The 20,403-nt window shown below is 39.0% G+C and overlaps 2 protein-coding genes and 1 pseudogene across 2 annotated transcripts; all 3 read left to right on the forward strand.

Moving 5' to 3' along the window:
- Positions 1 to 6,832: 6,832 nt before the first annotated feature.
- LOC120297608 (lysozyme C-like) lies at positions 6,833 to 11,818 on the forward strand. The gene is made up of 4 exons (XM_039320440.1): positions 6,833 to 6,956; positions 7,441 to 7,596; positions 10,038 to 10,116; positions 11,599 to 11,818. The coding sequence occupies exons 1-4, from the start codon at positions 6,857 to 6,859 to the stop codon at positions 11,753 to 11,755; spliced, it is 492 nt and encodes a 163-aa protein (XP_039176374.1). The 5' UTR covers positions 6,833 to 6,856; the 3' UTR covers positions 11,756 to 11,818.
- Positions 11,819 to 13,717: 1,899 nt separating this feature from the next.
- On the forward strand, positions 13,718 to 13,830 carry LOC120297614 (annotated as a pseudogene).
- Positions 13,831 to 15,739: 1,909 nt separating this feature from the next.
- On the forward strand, positions 15,740 to 20,071 carry LOC120297579 (lysozyme C, milk isozyme-like). Its single transcript, XM_039320366.1, has 4 exons — positions 15,740 to 15,875; positions 16,259 to 16,414; positions 18,065 to 18,143; positions 19,906 to 20,071. Exons 1-4 carry the CDS (start codon positions 15,740 to 15,742, stop codon positions 19,967 to 19,969), a joined length of 435 nt encoding a protein of 144 aa, XP_039176300.1. The 3' UTR covers positions 19,970 to 20,071.
- Positions 20,072 to 20,403: the final 332 nt, after the last annotated feature.

Raw genomic sequence — 20,403 nt, forward strand, 5'->3', positions numbered from 1 at the left:
GGCAGACAAAAAAGTTTCAAGAGTTATTTATATAAGAACCTTCAGAGTCATTCGAGCATGCCTGCTGCATATACTATATCTATGACATTAGATACCATGTCAATTTGAACTTTGTTCATAACTCTTTTGATAAAAATTTAAACACACACACACACACACACACACACACACACACACACTTTCAGATGTCCTTTGAAACCTCAATAAACCAGACTTGAATTCTGCACTAGATCAAAGATGTCTGTTATTTTAAATTACTAACCCACATGTATTTTTGTGGGATAAAAGGACTCAGTTTTATATCACAGAAACATCATAATATCTATTTAGGAAGATGAAAGAAGAGAACTGACTATTTACTTGCCATTATTATTTTTTTTTATTGAAAATTTTTAAATTTTACAAAACAACACGGTTCCCTTCCCCGAGCCCCCCCAACCCTCCCATACCCTCCCCCGACCTTCCCAGAGCTGAATACAGGCTTAATTAATATTTTTTCAAAAAGTCTTAAAACAGATATAAACCATAAACAAATCTAAATACATTAATTAAACAAATTATAAACTAGTTAACAATAATATATGTATAAAAAAAACAAAAATACAAAGAAATACAAGAAAATAGGAAGAAAGAAAAAGAAAAAAAGTCTATAAAATATCTTAAATTTTAAATATAAATTATTGAAAAGCTAAATAATATTTTTTTATATCCAACTTATATTGTATAAAGTCTATCCATTTTTTCCATACCAAAAAATACTTCTCTTGCGATTGGTCTTTCAAGAAAACCGAAATCTTTGCCATTTCTGCCAAATAAGAAACTTTGAAAAACCACTCTTGCAAGGTAGGCAAAGATTCCTTCTTCCAACATTGCCCTACTAACAACTTTGCTGCTGTGATTAAATTTAACATCAATATAGTCTCTTTAGTATCACAATCAAAAACAATACCTAACAAAAACAATTGTGGGGTAAATTTTACCCTTCTTCTAAAACTTCTTTGAATATTCCACCATATCTTAATCCAAAAAGCTTTTATATTTTTACATGACCACCAGATATGATAATAAGTGGCATCCAAACATCCACATCTCCAACATTTAGGCTGTAAGTCAGGATACATACGAGACATTTTTTGTGGATCAAGGTGCCATCTATAAAACATTTTGTAAAAATTTTCCCTTAAATTTTGGGCTTGTGTAAATTTAACATTCCTCACCCAAATAATTTCCCAGGTATCTAGTAAAACTGGTTCATCAAAATTTTGTGCCCATTTGACCATACATTCTTTAACTAATTCTGCTTCTGAATCCAATTCTACTAACACCCCATAAATTCTCTTAATATGGGTTCGTCTTTGATCTTTTATTTGTTTTAATAAATTCTCATCTTCTCTAAGTAAACCCACATTATGATCTATCTTCCACCTCTCCACTATTTGTCTATAATGAAACCATGAATAAATAATATTTTCTTGTATTAAATCTTCCAAAGATTTTAATTGCCAATTTTTACCATCCCATCTAAGTAGTTGTGCATAAGAAACACTATCCATCTTGACTCCTCTCCTTATCCCTTCTATCGCATGCCCCGGTATAGCCCATAATGGAATTTTAAAATCACTTCTATAATATTTCCTCCAAACCCGAAGTAAAGAAATCCTTATAATATGAGATTTAAAGACCCTATCAACCTTTTTATTAAAAATTAAATAGGCATGCCATCCAAAAAGTAAATCTCAACCCTCCAAGAGGAGTATTTCTACATTTGTTAAATTAATCCAATCACTTATTAATGTTAAAACCACAGCATCATAATACAATTTCAAATTCCTTTCCTCAATGACTCCTTGGGTAAGTCTTACAAGTTTTTTTCTTCTTTCAGCTTGCAAGCAATCCCACCTTCGTCGCCAGTGTTAAGTCCTCGAGTTAATGGCAAAAGAAGAGCATGCATTCTGTAGCCAACAACTGTTTATTCTTCTTCTGCTCACTCCAACACAACTCTGAGACTCGCAGGTCTCTCTCTCATTAAATAGAATCCCCGGGCAAAAAGGTTACAAAAGAAAATGGCGCACTTTCGCGCCTTGTGCATGCACGCAGGCTGGTGTTGCTTAGTCTGGTCCAGGCAGCTTGCAACAGCCCGGGACCGTAGCAATATCCCGAGCCTGCTTTTGCAGGCTCAGGACACAACAGATGGCATATAAATTTAATAAATAAGTAAACAAGCAAACAAACAAACTGACCAAGCAAATGTCCTATGACAGGGCTCTTACTTGAAGTGGAGAAATAAACATTTGACTTTTGGATGTATTGTGTAGGACAGGACTTTTCAACCAGTGGTACGGGTACCACCTGTGGTACATTGGCACCTGGCAGGTGGTATGTGACCATCCTAGAAAAATGGTAGCAGGTGAGGGGAATGAGCTTAACCGGTGGCAGCGCCACACAAGCCTGAGCGAGAGACGGCTGAAGCTGCAGGGCTGTCAGGGTTCAGCGGAAGCACCAGGATCAGTGCCAGGTTCCAGCTGGAGCTCGGTGCTGATCCTGGCACTTCCGCTGAGCCCAGAAGAAGCGCCGATCAACTGGAATGTTGCAGTCTCTCCAGGGTCTTATGATTTACATTCAGATGCTTGGCAACTAATTCATATTTATGATGGTCACAGTGTCCCAGGGTCATGTGAAGTGACCAAAACCTGCTGTAACCACCCAGCAGACGGGGGGAATAAAAACCAAACACCCCCTCACCCCACCCCCACTTCCAATCCTCAACAGAAATGCTCACAACAATGGAAACCTCGGACAAGAGGAAGAGTGACACCGGGTGGGCAGGCAGGTGTCTTGCTCAGCTGTGGCTTGGGGGGCACTTTTTTCAGTGCCATTGTAACTTTGAACAGTCACTAAGCAACTGTTGTAAGTCGAGGACTACCTGTACTTTATCACTTTTTTCCTTTTGGGGGGGGGGGTCATCAAGTTTTTGACACCTTGCTAGGTGACTGGTGGTACTCGGATATTGCCATATCCTAAAAGTGGTACAATGGGTGAAAAGGCTGAAAAGCCCTGATGTAGGAGAGTCTCTTTGTTTATTAAAGTGGATGCTGTATACGGATCTAAAGAAGTCATCTCTCAATTCAGATTATTCTCTGGAAGAGACAATTCTATTTATAATTGATTAAAACATTTTACTAACCACTTCCCATAAATAAGATTGCTATTTGGAACACCAGTGAGCGAGTTTTATGTAGTACTAATTAATGGATTTTTTATATTTATATTGGTTTCCTGTAAACTTACTAGTCTTGACACTTGATGCAATTACAAATATATATTTTAGGTGTTAAACAATTTGAAACTCTCTTGGATAAAAGCAATTCTTCGAATCCATTTTGTTTTTCATTTTTTTACAGTATCTTAATTTGGAAACTAATAATAGGGAGGGGGCAGGGAGAGAAACAGAGAGGTTTTCCTCAGCCCCTCCAATTGCCCATCACCTTCTGCAATTGCTGCCACTCAGCCATCCACCACCCTCCCCAGCCACCCACAGTGTCCTCAGCACCTCGCATCGTTGTCTCCCACAGCTGCCGGCTGCCTAATTGGCTGCTAGGAACTGCAGCTATTTTTTCTGTGCAGCAAATTGCCTGGGTAAAAATGTGCCTCTGGGAATCGGCCAGGATGAGGGGCTGGGGGTGGAGGGCCAGGTGGGCATTGGCAGTGGAGAATCACCAGTAGAGAGCCAGCAGAGGAAGAAAGTCCACTGTGGGTAAGTTGTGGCGGATGGCGGGGAGTGAAGTGGATATGGAGAAACCTTGACACCTAATAGTCCCATTCCAGCTATGGCTGTGTGGAGCAGATTTCCACCAGCACTTGAGGAGCTTATACATAGTAAAAGGGAGGTTTTTACTGCCATCCAGTCTGAGTGAGAAGGTGGCAAAGAAATTACTTCTATCCAGAAAAAATAAAGCCCTCCAAACTAGCAGAGACAAATGGGGCTGGCAGAAGAGTGAACAGGTAATGCTCAGTTCACCTATCTGTTGGCCAAGGACTAAAAGGCTTAAGATTTTTAAAATTGGGTTATAAACCAGTATATATTGTCCCCAAAAGGCAGACAGAAAAGTTTCAAGAGTTATTTATATAAGAGCCTTCGGAGTCATTCAAGCATGCCTGCTGCATATACTATGACATTAGATACCATGCCTGCTGCATATACTATGACATTAGATACCATGTCAATTTGAACTTTGTTCCTAACTCTTTTGATAATAATTTAAACACACACACACACACACATACACACTTTCAGATGTCCTTTGAAACTTCAATAAACCAGACTTGAATTCTGCACTAGATCAAAGATGTCTGTTATTTTAAATTACTAACCCACATGTATTTTTTGTGGGATAAAAGGACTCAGTTTTATATCACAGAAACATCATAATATCTATTTAGGAAGATGAAAGAAGAGAACTGACTATTTACTTGCCATTATTTAGAGGTCTCACATTCCCTGCAAGCAGCCCACAGTTTTAACAACATAAAACAAGAACTTCCTCTATAGAATCTGACCGTTGGAAAGTTTTCAAACATCTTTTACAATCAGTAATTATTTTCAATGTCCAGGCTATGAAACAATAAAATTGTAACAATATCCAGTGAAAATGTATTTTAAAAATGCCTAGAGAAGGATTGTGTATAAAATGAAGCCTTAACCATTTTCATTTCAGAGGAAGAAAATTCATGAAGTCAAACCCACCAGCTAGTTGTCACTATTTATGGCAACTGGATGTCCTCCAGGAGGGCACATGCAAACAATTGATGGGGGTACTAGCTAGAGAAAAAAGTGGCCCAAGCTGTTTAGGGAATTTATTCATCTGTTTATTTAAAATATTTATATATCCAACATTTTTTACTAAATTCTGGGTGGCTCACAACCAAAAGATAAAACTGCATCTTTGTACAATAAAAATATCTGGACAGACTTGAACACTATCGAACAAAATGAAATTCAATGGTGAAAAAAGTAAGGTTCTACATTTAGGCAAGAAAAACCAAATGCACAGGTATAGTATAGATTGTACCTTGCTCAATAGTAGTAACTGTGAAAGGAATCTTGGAGTCCTAATGGACAATCACTTAAATATGAGCAGCAATGTGCTACAGCTGCCAAAAAAGCAAACACAGTGCTAGGCTGCATTAACAGAGGGACAGAATCAAGGTCACTTGAAGTGTTAATACCACTTTACAATGCCTTAGTAAGGCCGCACTTGGAATATTGCATCCAGTTTTGGTTAGCATGACGTAAAAAAGATGTTGAGACTCTAGAAAAAGTACAGAGAAAAGCAACAAGATGATTAGGGGACTGGAGGCTAAAACATATAAGGAACGGCTGCTGGAATTGGGTATGTCTGGTTTAATGAAGAGAAGGACGAGGGGTGACATGACAGCAGTGTTCTGATATCTCAGGGGCTGCCACAAAGAAGAGGGAGTCAAGCTATTCTCCTGAAGGCAGGACAAGAAGCAACGGATGGAAACTAATCAAAGAGAGAAACAACCTAGAACTAAGGAGAAATTTCCTGACAGTGGAACAGTGGAAACAACTTGCCTCCAGAAGTGGTGAATGCTCCAACACTGGAAGTTCTTAAGAAGAGTCTGGACAGCCATTTGTTTGAAATGGTATAGGATTTCCTGCCTGAGCAGGGGGTTGGACTAGATGACCTCCAAGGTCCCTTCCAACTTTGTTATTGTTATTGTTTTAAAGTCAAAAATATTATTTTTTTAAAAAAAACTGGAACCATAGCTACACTTAGCTCCCTCTATCCCTGCCATTGCAGGAAAAGCCAGCTCTAAGTGTTTTTCAGAAAGTTAAAAGGGGAGGTAGCTGGACTTCAGGGGCAAGGATGTTCCATAGGGCAAGGACTGCCGTGAAAAGTCACCCTTCCAAAGACCCACATAATAGGAGCATTTAAGGCACAGGTGTCAAACTGCCGGCCTGCAGGCCTGACGCATCACCAGGAAACCGCACCCAACCGATTGCCAGCAATGGGGGGAAAAGCTCTGATACATCGTGCGATGTCACTTGAAATTGCGAGTTTGACATGTCTGATTTAAGGGAAGGGACCTGGAGAGTGCCTACCCTATCTGATCTGATGGGACAGACAGATGTCCTTAGGGTGAGGCAGTCCAGAAATATATCCAAACAAGAACTTTGGATTTTAAAAAAGTGGCCCTGCAACTCACCCCATCCCAGATACCTGCAAGGCAATCATGAGACGCATCCAGCATGCCCAAAGTACAATCCCTCAATTCTAGCAACTAACTGGCAAAGGGCCATTTTGGCAGAAGGAATATCGCAGGTGTTCTGTTTCCTGCATTGGTAGGCATTGAACGAGGCAGGAGTAACAAACAGGTACCTCTTTATTCAGGTTAAAACAGAACTCAAAACAAGATGGCTCCGCCCCTTTTTATACATCCAGCTAGAGGCGGTTTCAGCCAATGAATGCAACGTATTCTCCCGCTCAAATGCATACTAATTAACTTGCAGACACCCAGTCTGGTTTAGCAGGCCACGTGGTCTGCTAACAGTCTCAATGCAGCTCCCTGCACCTGTTCTCTAGTTTAAGCTCAGTACATAACAGCAGGCAACAACTGAAAAGGCCATATTCACTCGGTCCCTAACTCGGTCTTTCCAGGAAAGGAAATTCCCTGCACCAAAATGTTTTGAATGAGAGTTTGAATAACCAATAGTCACAAGGCCAGCCTACAGTCACAACTTCCATGAGCTATAAATAGACAGTGTTCTGTACACAGTAGTTTTCAAAGGCTTACAGCAATGAAGGTGATTTTTCTCACCTTAGTCTGCTTACTCATGGCAAGACAGAAGGCCAAAGTATTTGAAGTTTGTGACTTATATTACATTCTGAAGTTTTTTCGGATGGATCCTTTCAATGGCATTTATTCAGAGCAGTGTGAGTTCTTTTTTGGGTCCTCATAACTCATTTGGATTGTTAGGATTGATCAAATCTAATTTTCATCTACTGTATCTTCCCAGTCTCTCTCTCTCTCTCTCTCTCTTTCTGACTGAAGTACACTTTAGCACATTTAACTTCTGTTTCTTCCAAATGTTTCCTTTAAAGCTAGGAAGTTTGACTGTCATTGGCAAATGTTCTCAAATAAAAGGGTGAATATGGAACATAAGAATGAAGAATATAAAAAGCAAAACACATCAAGATACAATGAAGGAAAAGATTAACCCAAAACGTTGGAGAAGGTTTACAGTTTGTTAGAAATGTCTGATTGCACAACTTGCTATTTTACAAGAACCTAGTGGGTAAAACTAATTTTGAAAAATAAATATTAAAACATCAGTGTCTTGAAAATGCCAACCGATGAACTGAGAATTGAGTTGCCAAAGATAACAAGCACTTTCCTATTTCTTTCTTCTCTCACTAGTTCTCTGTGCAGCTGATTACTCAAGCAGGCTTGACACTTTGTACTATGAGAGTATTTGGGATGTTCCCCGTTATGGAATATTCCAACTCAGCGGCCTGGAATGGTGTGATAATGGGAGGCATCCCACTCAAAATAGATGCAACATTAGCTGTGATTGTGAGTGATTTCCTCTCTCTTTTTGCCTTTGATTTTGTTTTATTGCTCCAACAGGAAATTCTAATATTGCTGGCAGCCAGAAAGCAGAACAAAATGTTCTGCTAAATTCTAAATATAAATGATCTGGCTACATTCCATTGTGACTTTTCCCTACTTGCCTCTATGATACAATCATGCCCTAACAACCTCTTTTTTCCATTTCATTTTTTGCTCTATAAGTTTATAGTGAATAAAGCTTCTTCTTTCTATTTTTTCTTTTTTTTCTTTTTTTTTTGCCATGCCCTCATGATGCTGTTTTCCTCTTGTCCACAACCCACAAGTCAGACAGACTTAAATTTTCCTTAACTGTACAGATAGTCCTCAACATACAACCATAATTGAGCTCATAATTACTATCATACGTTGTGCCAATCATTAAGTGGGCCATCACATGACTGCACCTGGTTTTACCATTTTTTTATGCAGTGGTCATTAAGCAAATGCCGTTGTTGCTAAGTGAATGCTGAGTCATTAAGTGACTGCCATGGTCATTAGGCAAAGACATTGTTCACTGTGGGTGTTTTGGTTTTTTATGCTGGAAACTCGAAGAAACACTGGTTTCTGGAAAAAAAAACCAGCATAAATTGTGGTCATGTGACTGCAGGATGCTGTAAATGTGACTGATTTTCACCCACCCAAAATGTGGTCACATGGCCACTGGGGAGGGCAGCCATCGGAACTTTAAATCCGGGTCATAAGTTGGAGATTACCTGTTCTGATATTAATGTAGTGCCCCCCATTACCTTAATCCAATACGATTCAAGGGTAGCATTAAGATATGTTAGACTTTCTCACCCATTCGTTTGTAATGAAATCAGGTGGGTGCAGGAATGGAGGCAAGAGAAACAGGTAACAACGGGACACTCTATTTCATACCAGTATAGTTCCTGACAACCTAAGAAAGGGGAAAGGCCCTTGATGGTGGCAGTGGTCATGTTGGTGACTGAACTTCCTGGCTGCTCAAAGGCCATTTCCCCACTAATGGTTATAGGAACTTCTAGAGTCATCCTTGTGACTACATAACAGTAATGAAAACAGGCTTTCTATCACTTCAGTGATCTAGGTGATCTATGAAGAGATGGTGTTGGGGAAATGACCAAAGGCATTCTTCTCCTCATATTTGCCAAATAAGTACCAAATATATACCATGTATAGCAAAGCTCAAAAATGCCTCAAATCCAAGGCTTTAGGAACTACTGCCTACTATGTCCCAGATATTTACTACTGCAGTTGTTCTATGCAATATGATGAGTACCAAGACAGCATTAAAAATATCATGGACAAAGCTGCCCAAGACAAAACAAGATTAAAAGTGTTTACAAGTATACTAAATAGACTACTATTTACTAGTCAAATACTTTCTAATCAAACACTAATAATATTACTTAACTCAAAATTTGAGAGCCAAGTGCTGTTCTGGTATGCTTGAGCATACAAGAAGTCACAACAGTACACAGAATCTAAACACAAAAAAATACCTAATATAACTTATAACTGATTTTATTTATTTCTTTGTTTGTTTATAAAATTTTATGCCACCCATCTCCCCTACAAGACGACTCTGGGCAGCTCATAAAACAAGTAGAAAAAATTAAAATATTAAAACTACCCAGGTTAAGATTATTAAAAACTATTCTGAAACAGAACTAAGGGAGGGACAGGATGGGAACAAGTTGTTCTTATCCCGTCATCCACCTCCAGCAATGAGTGTCTCCATCAGGGCCCCAGGCCAACCAGCAAATCCATGTTTCCGATAGGCCATTCCGGTGATACACTGTTCCATAGGGATGGAACCACAGAAGAAAAGGCTCCGTTGGATATGTTAAATGTGATTACTTTTGAACATAGAGATACTTTTGAATATAGGCTATAGAGATCTGATGCTGGGTGATTCCCTGGTGAAAAATTGTACTTCCCAGCTACCTTAGCTTATTTATTTTAAGATCAGTTACTAAAGTACTACCGATTAAAAACATTTTAGCAAATCGTTTTGCTAATTTACTACTAAGATTTCCTTAGTGTCTTTTCATAACTACACCCCCATTCCTGGATAGCTGGCTTTATTGATTTTTGGTGGTATGCCACCAAGGAGTTAAGTCAGAGTAGGACCCATCTTCTCTCCCCTGGCCCATGAGCTTATCATGGTCAATGTATTACTTGATAACATTCTTAGGCTAATGAACCCAACCCTATTCTCTCACACCTGCCCTATCTCACAAGACTGTTAATTAAAAGGCAGGAATGCTGGTCGATGAAAAGGTAGAGGCGAGTAAGGAGCAAAGATTAAAAAAGAGCACAGCCTCTATATATCCCACTTCAAGAGGAAGTTCTGATATCTTGGAGAATCAGTTGGCATATCACACTTTTCGATTTAACATTCTTCATTGAAATTATCTTCACAGTGTTCTTAGATGACGACATCCAAGATGACATTTCATGTGTTAAAAAAGTCGTTCAAAGAACAAAGGATATGAGAGCTTGGTGAGTGTCAGTCGTGCTTTTCTCCCCTATCCGTTACATCAGGGTTTCCCAAACTTGACAATTTTAAGGCATGTGGACTTCAACTCCCAGAATTCCACAGCCAGCAACGCTGGCTGTGGAATTCTGGGAGTTGAAGTCCACATGCCTTAAAATTGTCAAGTTTGGGAAACACTGCGTTACATCAAGGGCTTTTCTGCATTGCAGATTTCACCAGTTTCTCTCTTCTGAAGAAACTGGCTGCAAATGAAGCCTCTACATTGGCCATTGGGTTGGTTAAGGGTTGTATATGGATGGCAGTTGACTTGGCTCTGACTGGTGAATTTTCCTACTTCTCTTCCTTCCTGCCAATGCAAGGAAAGCAAACAGCAATTTATTTATTTATTTCATTTTTCAGATAGGGCTTTTGCGGACTAAAAGAAAAACTGCCAAGTTTCCCCTTCTGCTGTACTATAAGGGGAAACTTGGCAGTTCACGACAATTTCACCCTTTCATTACCAAACTTGTAAAAAGAAAAAAGAAAAGAAAAAGTGCAACTGTAGGCAGCCCAGGAACTTAGTATGAAATGTCCAGTAGAGAACGGTATAGAGATCAAAAAGGAAGCATCAGAGGTCATGCCAGCCAATTAGAACAGAGGCCTTTGTGTAGGGTAGAATGAATCACAACAGGCATAATTCCTCTTTGCACCAGCAAAAGTGTAAAAATTACTTTTGATGCAAACTCAGAAAAATGAAATGGAGATCAAATTTCCCGTTGGTTCAGAGGTTTGAGGACTTGGTCTTCTATTCCTGCCCTTCTAAATGGAGTTGGCCTAACCTTGCCCTAGGGCAGATAGGAAGTCTGGATCAGCCTCAAAGCACCAGTCAGATGGATTTTGTTCCAGCAGCAGCTTTTCCAAAATGGTGCCCCGGATTGGATTTCACTTCTCCAAACTGCAGTCTTTTTAGGACTTTCTATGGACATGATAGCTGAGGAGGGTAATAATTCAACAAACTTGGGAGAGACTATAAAAAAGAGCTTTAAGTGACAATTATAGACAGTGCAAGTGTTTGAAGAAAGATCTCCAATTCTTTCATTTAGTGGCATTTTTGAAAACAATTTCTACCATTCTGAATATATTTGAATATCAGTTTTTCTAATTCATTTGCATACCTTTTCCCATTTTGAGGTGAGAATGTAGAATGAGGAGCTAATTGGATAGAAAGGATGGGAGGGTTACAAACAGAAGGCAGTGACCGACCATCTGTACCTTTCTAAATTTCCATGAATTTTGCAATAAAATCCTTATTGAGGAGTATCACTGTCAAAATAAAATAAGCTATTCTTTATTTTGGCAAAATAAACTATTCCTCTATTTATTTCTCCTTTTGTTTGAAAGATGTTTTTTATTTGGATGAGAAGTCAATCATTCAGAGCTATTTTCTTCTCACTTATATAAACACGTTGTAATAGCTAATTGAACTTTTCCCCCCATTACTTTTTCAGGCCACTTTATCTGAAATACTGCAACAACCAGACCATCAACCATTATTACATAAAATGCCTTTTTGGTAAGAATCATGGTACACCCCAAAAGAGAATTCGACTGAAGACAAGGATACTTAGCTTGGAGACATTTCAGAGTCTTACGAGTACAAGATGACTCAAATTCATAATGGGCCAGTGCAAAGCAAGCTGATCCCAAGGCTTTAGAACAACTTCAAGATGATAGGCAGACAGACAGATAAGATGATAGATAGATAGATAGATAGATAGATAGATAGATAGATAGATAGATAGACAGACAGACAGACAGACAGACAGACAGACAGACAGACAGATGATAAATAGATAGAGATAAAATATATGTATGTGTTTGTGTTTATATGTGTGTGAGAGAGAGGGGGGGGGAGGGAGGGGAGAGAGAGAGAGAGAGAGATTTATTTGTATTTCCTTTTTTAACAGCATATTTCATAATTGTTTCTGAAGGAACAATTGGCTTCTAAGAGGAAAGCTTTTGATATCTTTCTCCCTAAGCTCTTTATGGGTATCAATTATCCATAAAAACAGATCCTAAGCATATTCCCAATAATTTTCAGGAACAGGTAGATCTTGTTTGAATCGGGTATTCTTCATTTCATCATAAGTATATGCCAAACAATTGTTTGAGTGATGTATTTGAAAGCATATTTTAGGTTGTTGTAGAATTACTTTTGTGCCTTCTTCTTTTACATTTTTGAATTTTTTTTAATCCAATAAAGTGTAGAAAAGTTATTTTATTATTTATTTATTTATTAAATTTATTATTATTTGTTAAATTTGTTTGCCACCCCACTCACCATGAGGTAATTCTGGGAAGCTTACAATGGTAAAAAGAATAAAACTATACAAAAACATGCGCATAATAAGAACAAAATACTATAAAAATGCAAATTATCAGCTATAATTAAAAGATAAGGAGAGAGGGAGTAGGCTGAGCAGGGGGGAAGGTGGGATCTGTTGTTAATCTATCAACCACCTCAAGTGTGATGCTCCCCCTTTGGAGCCTCAGGTCAATTGGCAGGGCCAGATCTTCAGGTTCTTGTGGAAGATCTGGAAAGTGGGAGCCAACTTCACTCTGGAGGGCAAGATGTTCCAACAGGCACAAGTGATGGCAGAGAAGGCTCTTCTGGACCCCAGCATCCAGAATTCCCTGGCCGATGGGACCCACAACATGCCTCCTCTGCTGGCACGGGTGGGGAGAGCCAATCAGATTGGGATGGGACAATTCCTCAAGTAACCTGAACCCATGCCATGAAAGGCTTTAAAGGTGATAAACAGCACCTTGAATTGCACCAGAAGCAAACCAGCAGCTTGAGAAACAGTGGTGTAACATGAGCTACTCTGGAGGCTTCAAAAGCTGCCTGTGCCACCGCACTCTACACCATCACCGCCACCAAGCAGCTGGTATTCTGCAGGGACCTGCTGAGCCAAGCACAGCGGCCACATCTCCTGACCAAACTCCACCACACTGACCAGCTGACCTCTGAACTGCTGCCAAATTGTTGGTCTCTCATGGCACCAAACAGCAGAGCCAGGTGCAACAGCTACAGGTTTTGACTGGCCCTCACCGCAACCAGGCAGCCTTGCCCAAAGTTGCTCACCCAGCGATTGAGACTTGAATAGAAATTCAAAGCAAGCCCTGGAGATAAGGAAGGGGAAAGAGGGGATGGGGGGAACCAGGCCCTCCACAATATTCCAGCACCGTGGAGGGGGAGGCTATTGGGAGCTCCACATCAGCTGTCCGGTCCCATATGATCTTTGCTTATTTTCTTCCATATGATCTTTGCTTATTTTCCCCAGTATGAATCCAAAATGTTCAAAGAAGATACTCTTAGTCTGAATCTATTCCCAATAAAATCAAGGTTAACGTTTGGATAACAGGAATAAGAGAGTTAACATTAGTTTCATAATGTTCTGGTTTTTGTCAGCTCCCTTTGATGCTACTGTAGCAAATACTGCAAATATGTCTCATCAAATCAGGGGGGGGTTTTCCCCCAAAGTGAAAAACTTACATTCTCATGAGCAAATAGCAAAATGGTGAAATACTTAGGTCATCATTTTGCTCCCCTTTTTTCATTATATATTGCTCACTTCAGCAGCATGCATATCAAAATGAGAACCACAGGGAGAAGATTAGCATGGTCTCTGCATAAGAATGCCATGCAAATCTGGGTAGCAAGACAGAAACAAATTTATCTGAGTTCATCAGATTACTTCTGAGTAAGTGTGCACATGATTGTAAATTATATTTTATCAGGAGTTTTATTTGGCTTACGAACTGAAAACATATTTTTCAATACACAAATCATTTGTATACCCGTGAGCTGCATCTTTCAATCATGATGATAGTATTGGAGCTTACCCTTTCACCAACTGACAAAGTTTAATTGTAAAATCAAGTTACATAATTTACACATTTTGAGCTTACTGTTCCTAATTTCTACCTAAAGTTAGCATGGGGAGGAAGATAAGGTAAAGAATAGCTGTATTTTTTAGTCCCTTATTTGTTCTGAAAGCATTGAGATTGGTTCCCATCTAAACTGGCAAATGAAATTGCCCACCACTTCTACATTCAGTCCTTTTCAACCAGACTGCAACCTGTACATTTGGCCTTGCTCTCATTTTAAATTTTTCTTCTGCCCACTGTTCAGTCCAGAACAAAATCATCTTTGGATGAAGCTTAAAGGCCTCATTTTAATTGAGCCAAATTTCCCGATGAGGATCAGTGTATTTTGTTGCTATTTAAAGATGACAAGCCGTGCTCCATCCCACAGATACATTGTAGGATATGATGAAAGCAGATTCTTGAAAGAAGACCTTTGGTCTATTTGTCATCTTCTACAATAATCAAGCACACCCATGTTATTTTGCTTAAGAAATTGAATTGTCGTGGTTTGGAGTCTTCTGTTCTTATTGAGAACATTCAAAAATATATCTTGAAAAACAAAGGTCTCAATATCTCAAAGCATGAGAAGCTGTGTAAGAAACCAGCTAGGGTTATGGTTGGAATGGTATAATGTACATCTGCAAATATACATGCATCTTTTTAAAAAGGTTTTTTTAAAAAAAAAAAAAAAAAGATGCAGGCATTTAAATGCCAGCTGTCAATTTTCCCAGACCTCTAGATTTGCCCCTGTAATCGTAAGTTGAGGAATACTTGTATTTTATTTTTATTTTTTCATTTATGATCTCTTGGTCTTAAGAAGTATTTGATTACATCCCTTCCTCACTCACGGATGGATATACCCCACGACTATGCCATATGCTTTTGACTGACAGCTCCATTTTTAGGCAGTCTGAATATGCTGGCCAATCATGGCTATTCTATTTCCTTAAGTATGACCCCAAAGTGGTCAGAGTTGGTCATTATTAGCTTTTTTGCTTTATGTATTACGGTAGGCCAGTGGTGGCGAACCTATGGCACGCATGCCAGAGGCGGCACTCAGAACCCTCTCTGTGGGTACATGTGCCATACCCCAGAGATGGCGAGGGACTGGCCCCCGCCACCCTGACCCCACCCACCCAGTCTGTCATGACCACCGTGGCCATGCCCACCCAGCACCCGGTGATAAATAAGTGGGTTTTGAGTTGCAGTTTGGGCACTGGATCTCTAAAAGGTTCGCTATCACTGCGGTAGGCCATTCTTTGCTTTCAGAAACTTTTCCTCCCATTACAATTCCTGCATGGAAATGCTTGGATTGTGTAAATCATTTTCCCTCAATAAATGCATCAAATGTGGAAGCAAGCAACGTGAGCACAAGGGCCCATCAAGCACACCCATGCCTTCATGAAGGCCTCTGCAGAGGTTTAGCTATGAGGTCTGATTTTAATTTCTCTATTTGGATAATTATTACTTAAGCCAAATATTTATATTCTTCCTCTGTGTTGAAGTGGTATTAACATTACTATTTTTATTTGAGGCATGCAGCTATCCAAGATCTTTAGGAATGCCAACCTGTGACTGCAGGAACATCATGATCTAAACTTTTATCTGACCTTCATAAAAATAACATTGGTAAAGAGAAGAGGCAGCCCCCAATTAAAACAAACAAAGCAAGACTATAAAAACTTTGCATGTCAGATCATTTTGCAGACCTCTGCAGCGATGGAAGGTCTGTGGTTTGCCTTCCTTTGCCTGTTCGCTCAAGCAAGTAAAGCCAAAATATTCTCCAAGTGTGAAATGTATAAAGAATTGAAAAAAAATGGAATGGATAATTACAATCATGTTGGCCTAGGTCACTGTAAGTTTTCTGCTTTGAGTGCATCACTTCTTTCCTGGTCGGGAGCTTTAACTTAGGTCCTGTATGATGGTCATCTATTTCCTTTCAATTTGATTCTGGAGGAAATTTCTTTTTTCTTTAATGTCTAGCTTTTAAAAAGATCATTCATATTAAGGTTGAAAGGTAAGTACTATGAGTATGCAAGTTAAGCAAACTCATCTTTGGGGCGGAGGGAGAGGGCCATCCATAACTATGCAATCAGATACACACACACACACAAATGTGTCATGCACATGAGACATCAAAAAGGGGTGGGTTTCGATTGTCACAAACACTCCTACCTCAAAGTTTTCCTTTGACAGTTAATCAATTATCCGTGTTTAATTGCTATGATTTCCTCCCAGGGTTATGTTTGATCCTATTTAGCAGCGGGTTCAACACTGAACATTATGTGTATACCGAAGGACAACCATACTATGGTTTATTTCACCTGAGTGGCCTAATATGGTGCACAGACGGGAGACATAACAGCCAGAACATTTGCCGAATAGATTGTGAGGGTGAGTGACTTCTTTGTACCCTAGCAATTTCTTTACAAAATGAATTGAAGTAAAAATTATCCTGAAAACAAAGCCCTACACCCTTCAAACCTTTTTTTTCTTATTAAGCTATACACAACAATCTAAGGTGTTCTCCCAAAGTTCCCATTCCCAGGTTGATGTGATAGTGATGAACATATTATTGTTAAGATTTATAAAATGTTATTGAAATTGAATTTGGAAAATGAACATGTAAAACATTGTATGATTCAGTGGGCAAGGAATTTTGGATATTTATTTATTTATTTTATTTATGAGACTTATATACCGCTTTAAGTGCAAGCACTCTCTAAGCGGTGTACACCAGTAAGCAATGTATATATATATTTACATTGCCCCCAACAATCTGGGTCCTCATTTTACCTACCTCGGAAGGATGGAAGGCTGAGTCAACCTTGAGCCGGTGAGATTTGAACCGCTGACCTGCTGAACACAGTCAGCTAAAGTGGCCTGCAGTACTGCACTCTAACTGCTGCGCCACGTCTCCCTGAAACAATGGGAGAATATGTGGACAAAAAGCTTAAAATTTATATTGAATTATAACTTTAAAAAAATTTATAAGATGATGTACTGCTGGTATTTAACACCAGATGAGTTATCTAGAATATATAAAGGTATTTCAAATGAATGTTGGAAATGTAAATATAAAGAAGGGACCTTTTATCACTTATGGTGGACATGCGATAAAGCAAAGAAATATTGGAGTAGGATTCACATCTTAATACAGAAAATTCTTAAATTAAAGATAAAGATGAAACCAGAATTTTTTTCTTCTGGGCATAATGGAAAAAGACTTAGAAAAAAATGGAACTTTGGTCTTATATATGACAACGGCAGCAAAACTATTGTCTGCACAAAATGGAAGGACATTTCGATTTGATTCCCACTATGGATGAATGGCTACAGAAGCTGATGGAGTTGGCAGAGATGGCTAAATTGACTGTTTTGACTAAAGAAAAGAACATACGTACCTTTGTTTTCACATGAAAACTGCTCCTGGATTTTGTCCTTGGGGTAGAAAAAAATGAAACTTTGATCTTAGGATTTACTGATTTAGATTGATTTGTTATAGAAATGGCTATTTCTACTACTTTGGAAAAGTAAAAAGTGGAGGTTCGATATTAAAGGTTTGTTCTACTGCCACAAAGGAAATTGGAAGTCAATGCTCTTTCTTTTCTTTTCTTTTCACCTTCTCTCCCTCACTTGTTTTTCCCTTTTCCTTCCCCAAGGGGTCCTACTATTTGCATTTTGTATTTTATTTTAAAGCAATCTAAAGTGTTCTCCTAAAGATCCCATTCCCAGGTTGATGCATTTTGGACATCCCTAATAAATAAAAATAGGAGAGCCTGTGTGGGATAGTGATTAAAATGGCAGACTGGCTCTCATTGACACAGAGAAGCAGATCACAACTGAGACCTCCTTGAATGAGTATATTGGAAACTGCCATGAAATTCTAAATCTAAGCCTGGGAGATTCCACTATCACTGGAAAGCACAAAGTCAGCATAGAAGAACTATTGGCATTCCAGTGGATGGTTCCATACTTAAAATCCCAATTTTATCATGGGAGGAACTTTGATTTCATTAAAGCTTTCCTTCTCTTCCTCCACAGAATTCCTTGATGACAATATTGCAGATGACATTAAATGTGCTAAGATAGTTGCCAAGAGTAGCAAAGGGATGTTGTTCTGGTAAGTAGCGTCTACTTCGTTCATTCTAGGAATGAAAGAAAAAGTGGTAGAATGTATTATTTAATTTTACAAAACCTTGATAGAAATCCCTTATTATTAAGGGGTAGTAATATCTTTGTGTAGGCAATACAACTCTGAGCCTTCTGTATTTTGCTTTGGGCCATTCTTGTTTTGAAAATAAGTTGGGGGAAGAAATAGAAAAATGCAGTGATGGAGGCTACCTAGATAACAGGGTTGAGATGAGCCAGTTTGGGCTAGTGGTTAAGGTGCTGGCCTAAGAACTTTAAGCTGTGAGTTCTAGTCCCACTTTGGATCTGAAAAAACAGCTGGATGACTTTGGGACAATCACTCTCTCACAATCTCAAAGAGTTGTTGCAGTGGTGGGATTCAAACAACCGGTTCTCTGTGTGGATGCCGCTTCCGGAAGTCCATTCTGGGCCTGAGCAACAAAAAATTAGCTACCAGTTCTGCCGAAGTGGTGCAAACTGGCTGAATCCCACCACTGGGTTGTTGCTGTGAGGAAAATAGGAAGAGGAAGTAGTATTAGGTATATTCACTATCTTATTTATAAGCAATAAAAAAGGTGGGATAAAAAAACAAATAAATAAAAAGTGCAAGATTTCTCACTTTGGGAACGTAACATTCTAAAGAACTCTGGAATGTTCCCATTGCCCTCTCCCCAACCATGTCAAATTCCATTTCTGACCATGCCATTCCAGGGACAGTTTGACAATTTCTAGAAAGAAAACCTCTGAACCAGAAGTGGTTCAAGATTTTCTGGACAGGATGTGCTGAACAATAGAAGCCTGTTTCCAGGCCAGATCACAAAAGAACACTTCAAATTACTTCTGCTTTGATGGATTAATTAGAGTGTGGTGGCTCACATGGCTGGAGATTAGCAAGGCAGCATTCGAGACCCTGAGTGCTGCTGCGTGGCGGGTGAGCTCCCGTCATTCGCTCCAGCTCCTTGATGGGGACATGAAAGGAGCCCTTGTGCTCCTCCAAGCAATGGTAATGTCACCAGCTGATCCTTTCAACCCGGAAACGTCTTAAATAGTGCCTCCAACACGAAGAGGATGGGGTGGATTTATTTCCCAAATATGCCAACCACCACCAGGATGACATAGAAAATGTAATGTACGTTCCAAATTTGTACAAAATATTCTATTCCCAGATTAATGAACTTTGCTCATCAATAGAACTTGGATGAAATGTGAGGTCCACTATGGGATACTTAAAGCACTGAGTTAAGAATCAGGAGATTTGGAGTTCAAGTCTTTTCTGAGCTGACATTTGTCCCAATTATTAACACTCTAAAACAGGATACTACTTTCAGGATTGTTGTAGGGGGGGGCAATAACAGAAGGGAATGCTATGCATGCAACCTAAAGCTTTTGGAGAAAAGATTGGATATAAATCTAATTAAACAAATAAGTCCCCAATAATGTAAAATCATGAAAAAGCAAACACTTTTCCAATATCTTTATATATTTAGGTCCTAGCAGTTGGCCTACTCATGGAAACTTTTGTCATTCCCTCACAATATTGAGCATTTTGACCAGAGAGTCTTCTTTTATATTTCTGTTGCTCCTTGCACTGGCTCCAAAAGGGGATTGTTTGCACACAGTAGGTGCAATACAAAAGCACATTTTGGAATGTACTTGTTGAATCAAAATTCATTGCTCCAAAGTTGCCATATTTAAAACAATGAAATCTTTGTCATGTACTTCACCTATTCTGCTCTCCTCCCCTATTTCTTTAGGATACGCTTCCGAGAATACTGCACTCACCCTGTGCCCCAAATATTATATTGGGAATGTATATGAAATACAAGAATCAATGCAACCTTTTATTCCTTTCTGCTTTTGGATGACTCTGTCCAGACCAAACAGCTTCTGGAACTACTGTACACATTGTCTGGAAACCGGTTTCCCATCTAAACCCTGGTCAGTCAGAATCACAAGTTGCTTGCCTTCTAAACCAGGGAGGCAAGAAACTGAAATCTAACCTATTTACAGGAGACCATTTTTGTAACCCTCAAATTTTATGAGTTTTGCAACAATACATTAGATCCATCATCTGAACTCTAAGAACAATTTTAAAAAATAGTATAAAATATACTTAAAAATACATAAAACTGCCAACTGATAGGAGTATTTATGTTTCCATTGTATTGCTTGCAAATATACAAAATGGAAGGATAAACGCAGAGTACAAAAATAACATTGTTTAAATGTTGACATATCCTATACTTCAGATG

Source organism: Crotalus tigris, unplaced genomic scaffold, assembly GCF_016545835.1.
Source record: "Crotalus tigris isolate CLP2741 ecotype Arizona unplaced genomic scaffold, ASM1654583v1 scf7180000023637.1517150, whole genome shotgun sequence".
Lineage (NCBI taxonomy): Eukaryota > Metazoa > Chordata > Lepidosauria > Squamata > Viperidae > Crotalus > Crotalus tigris.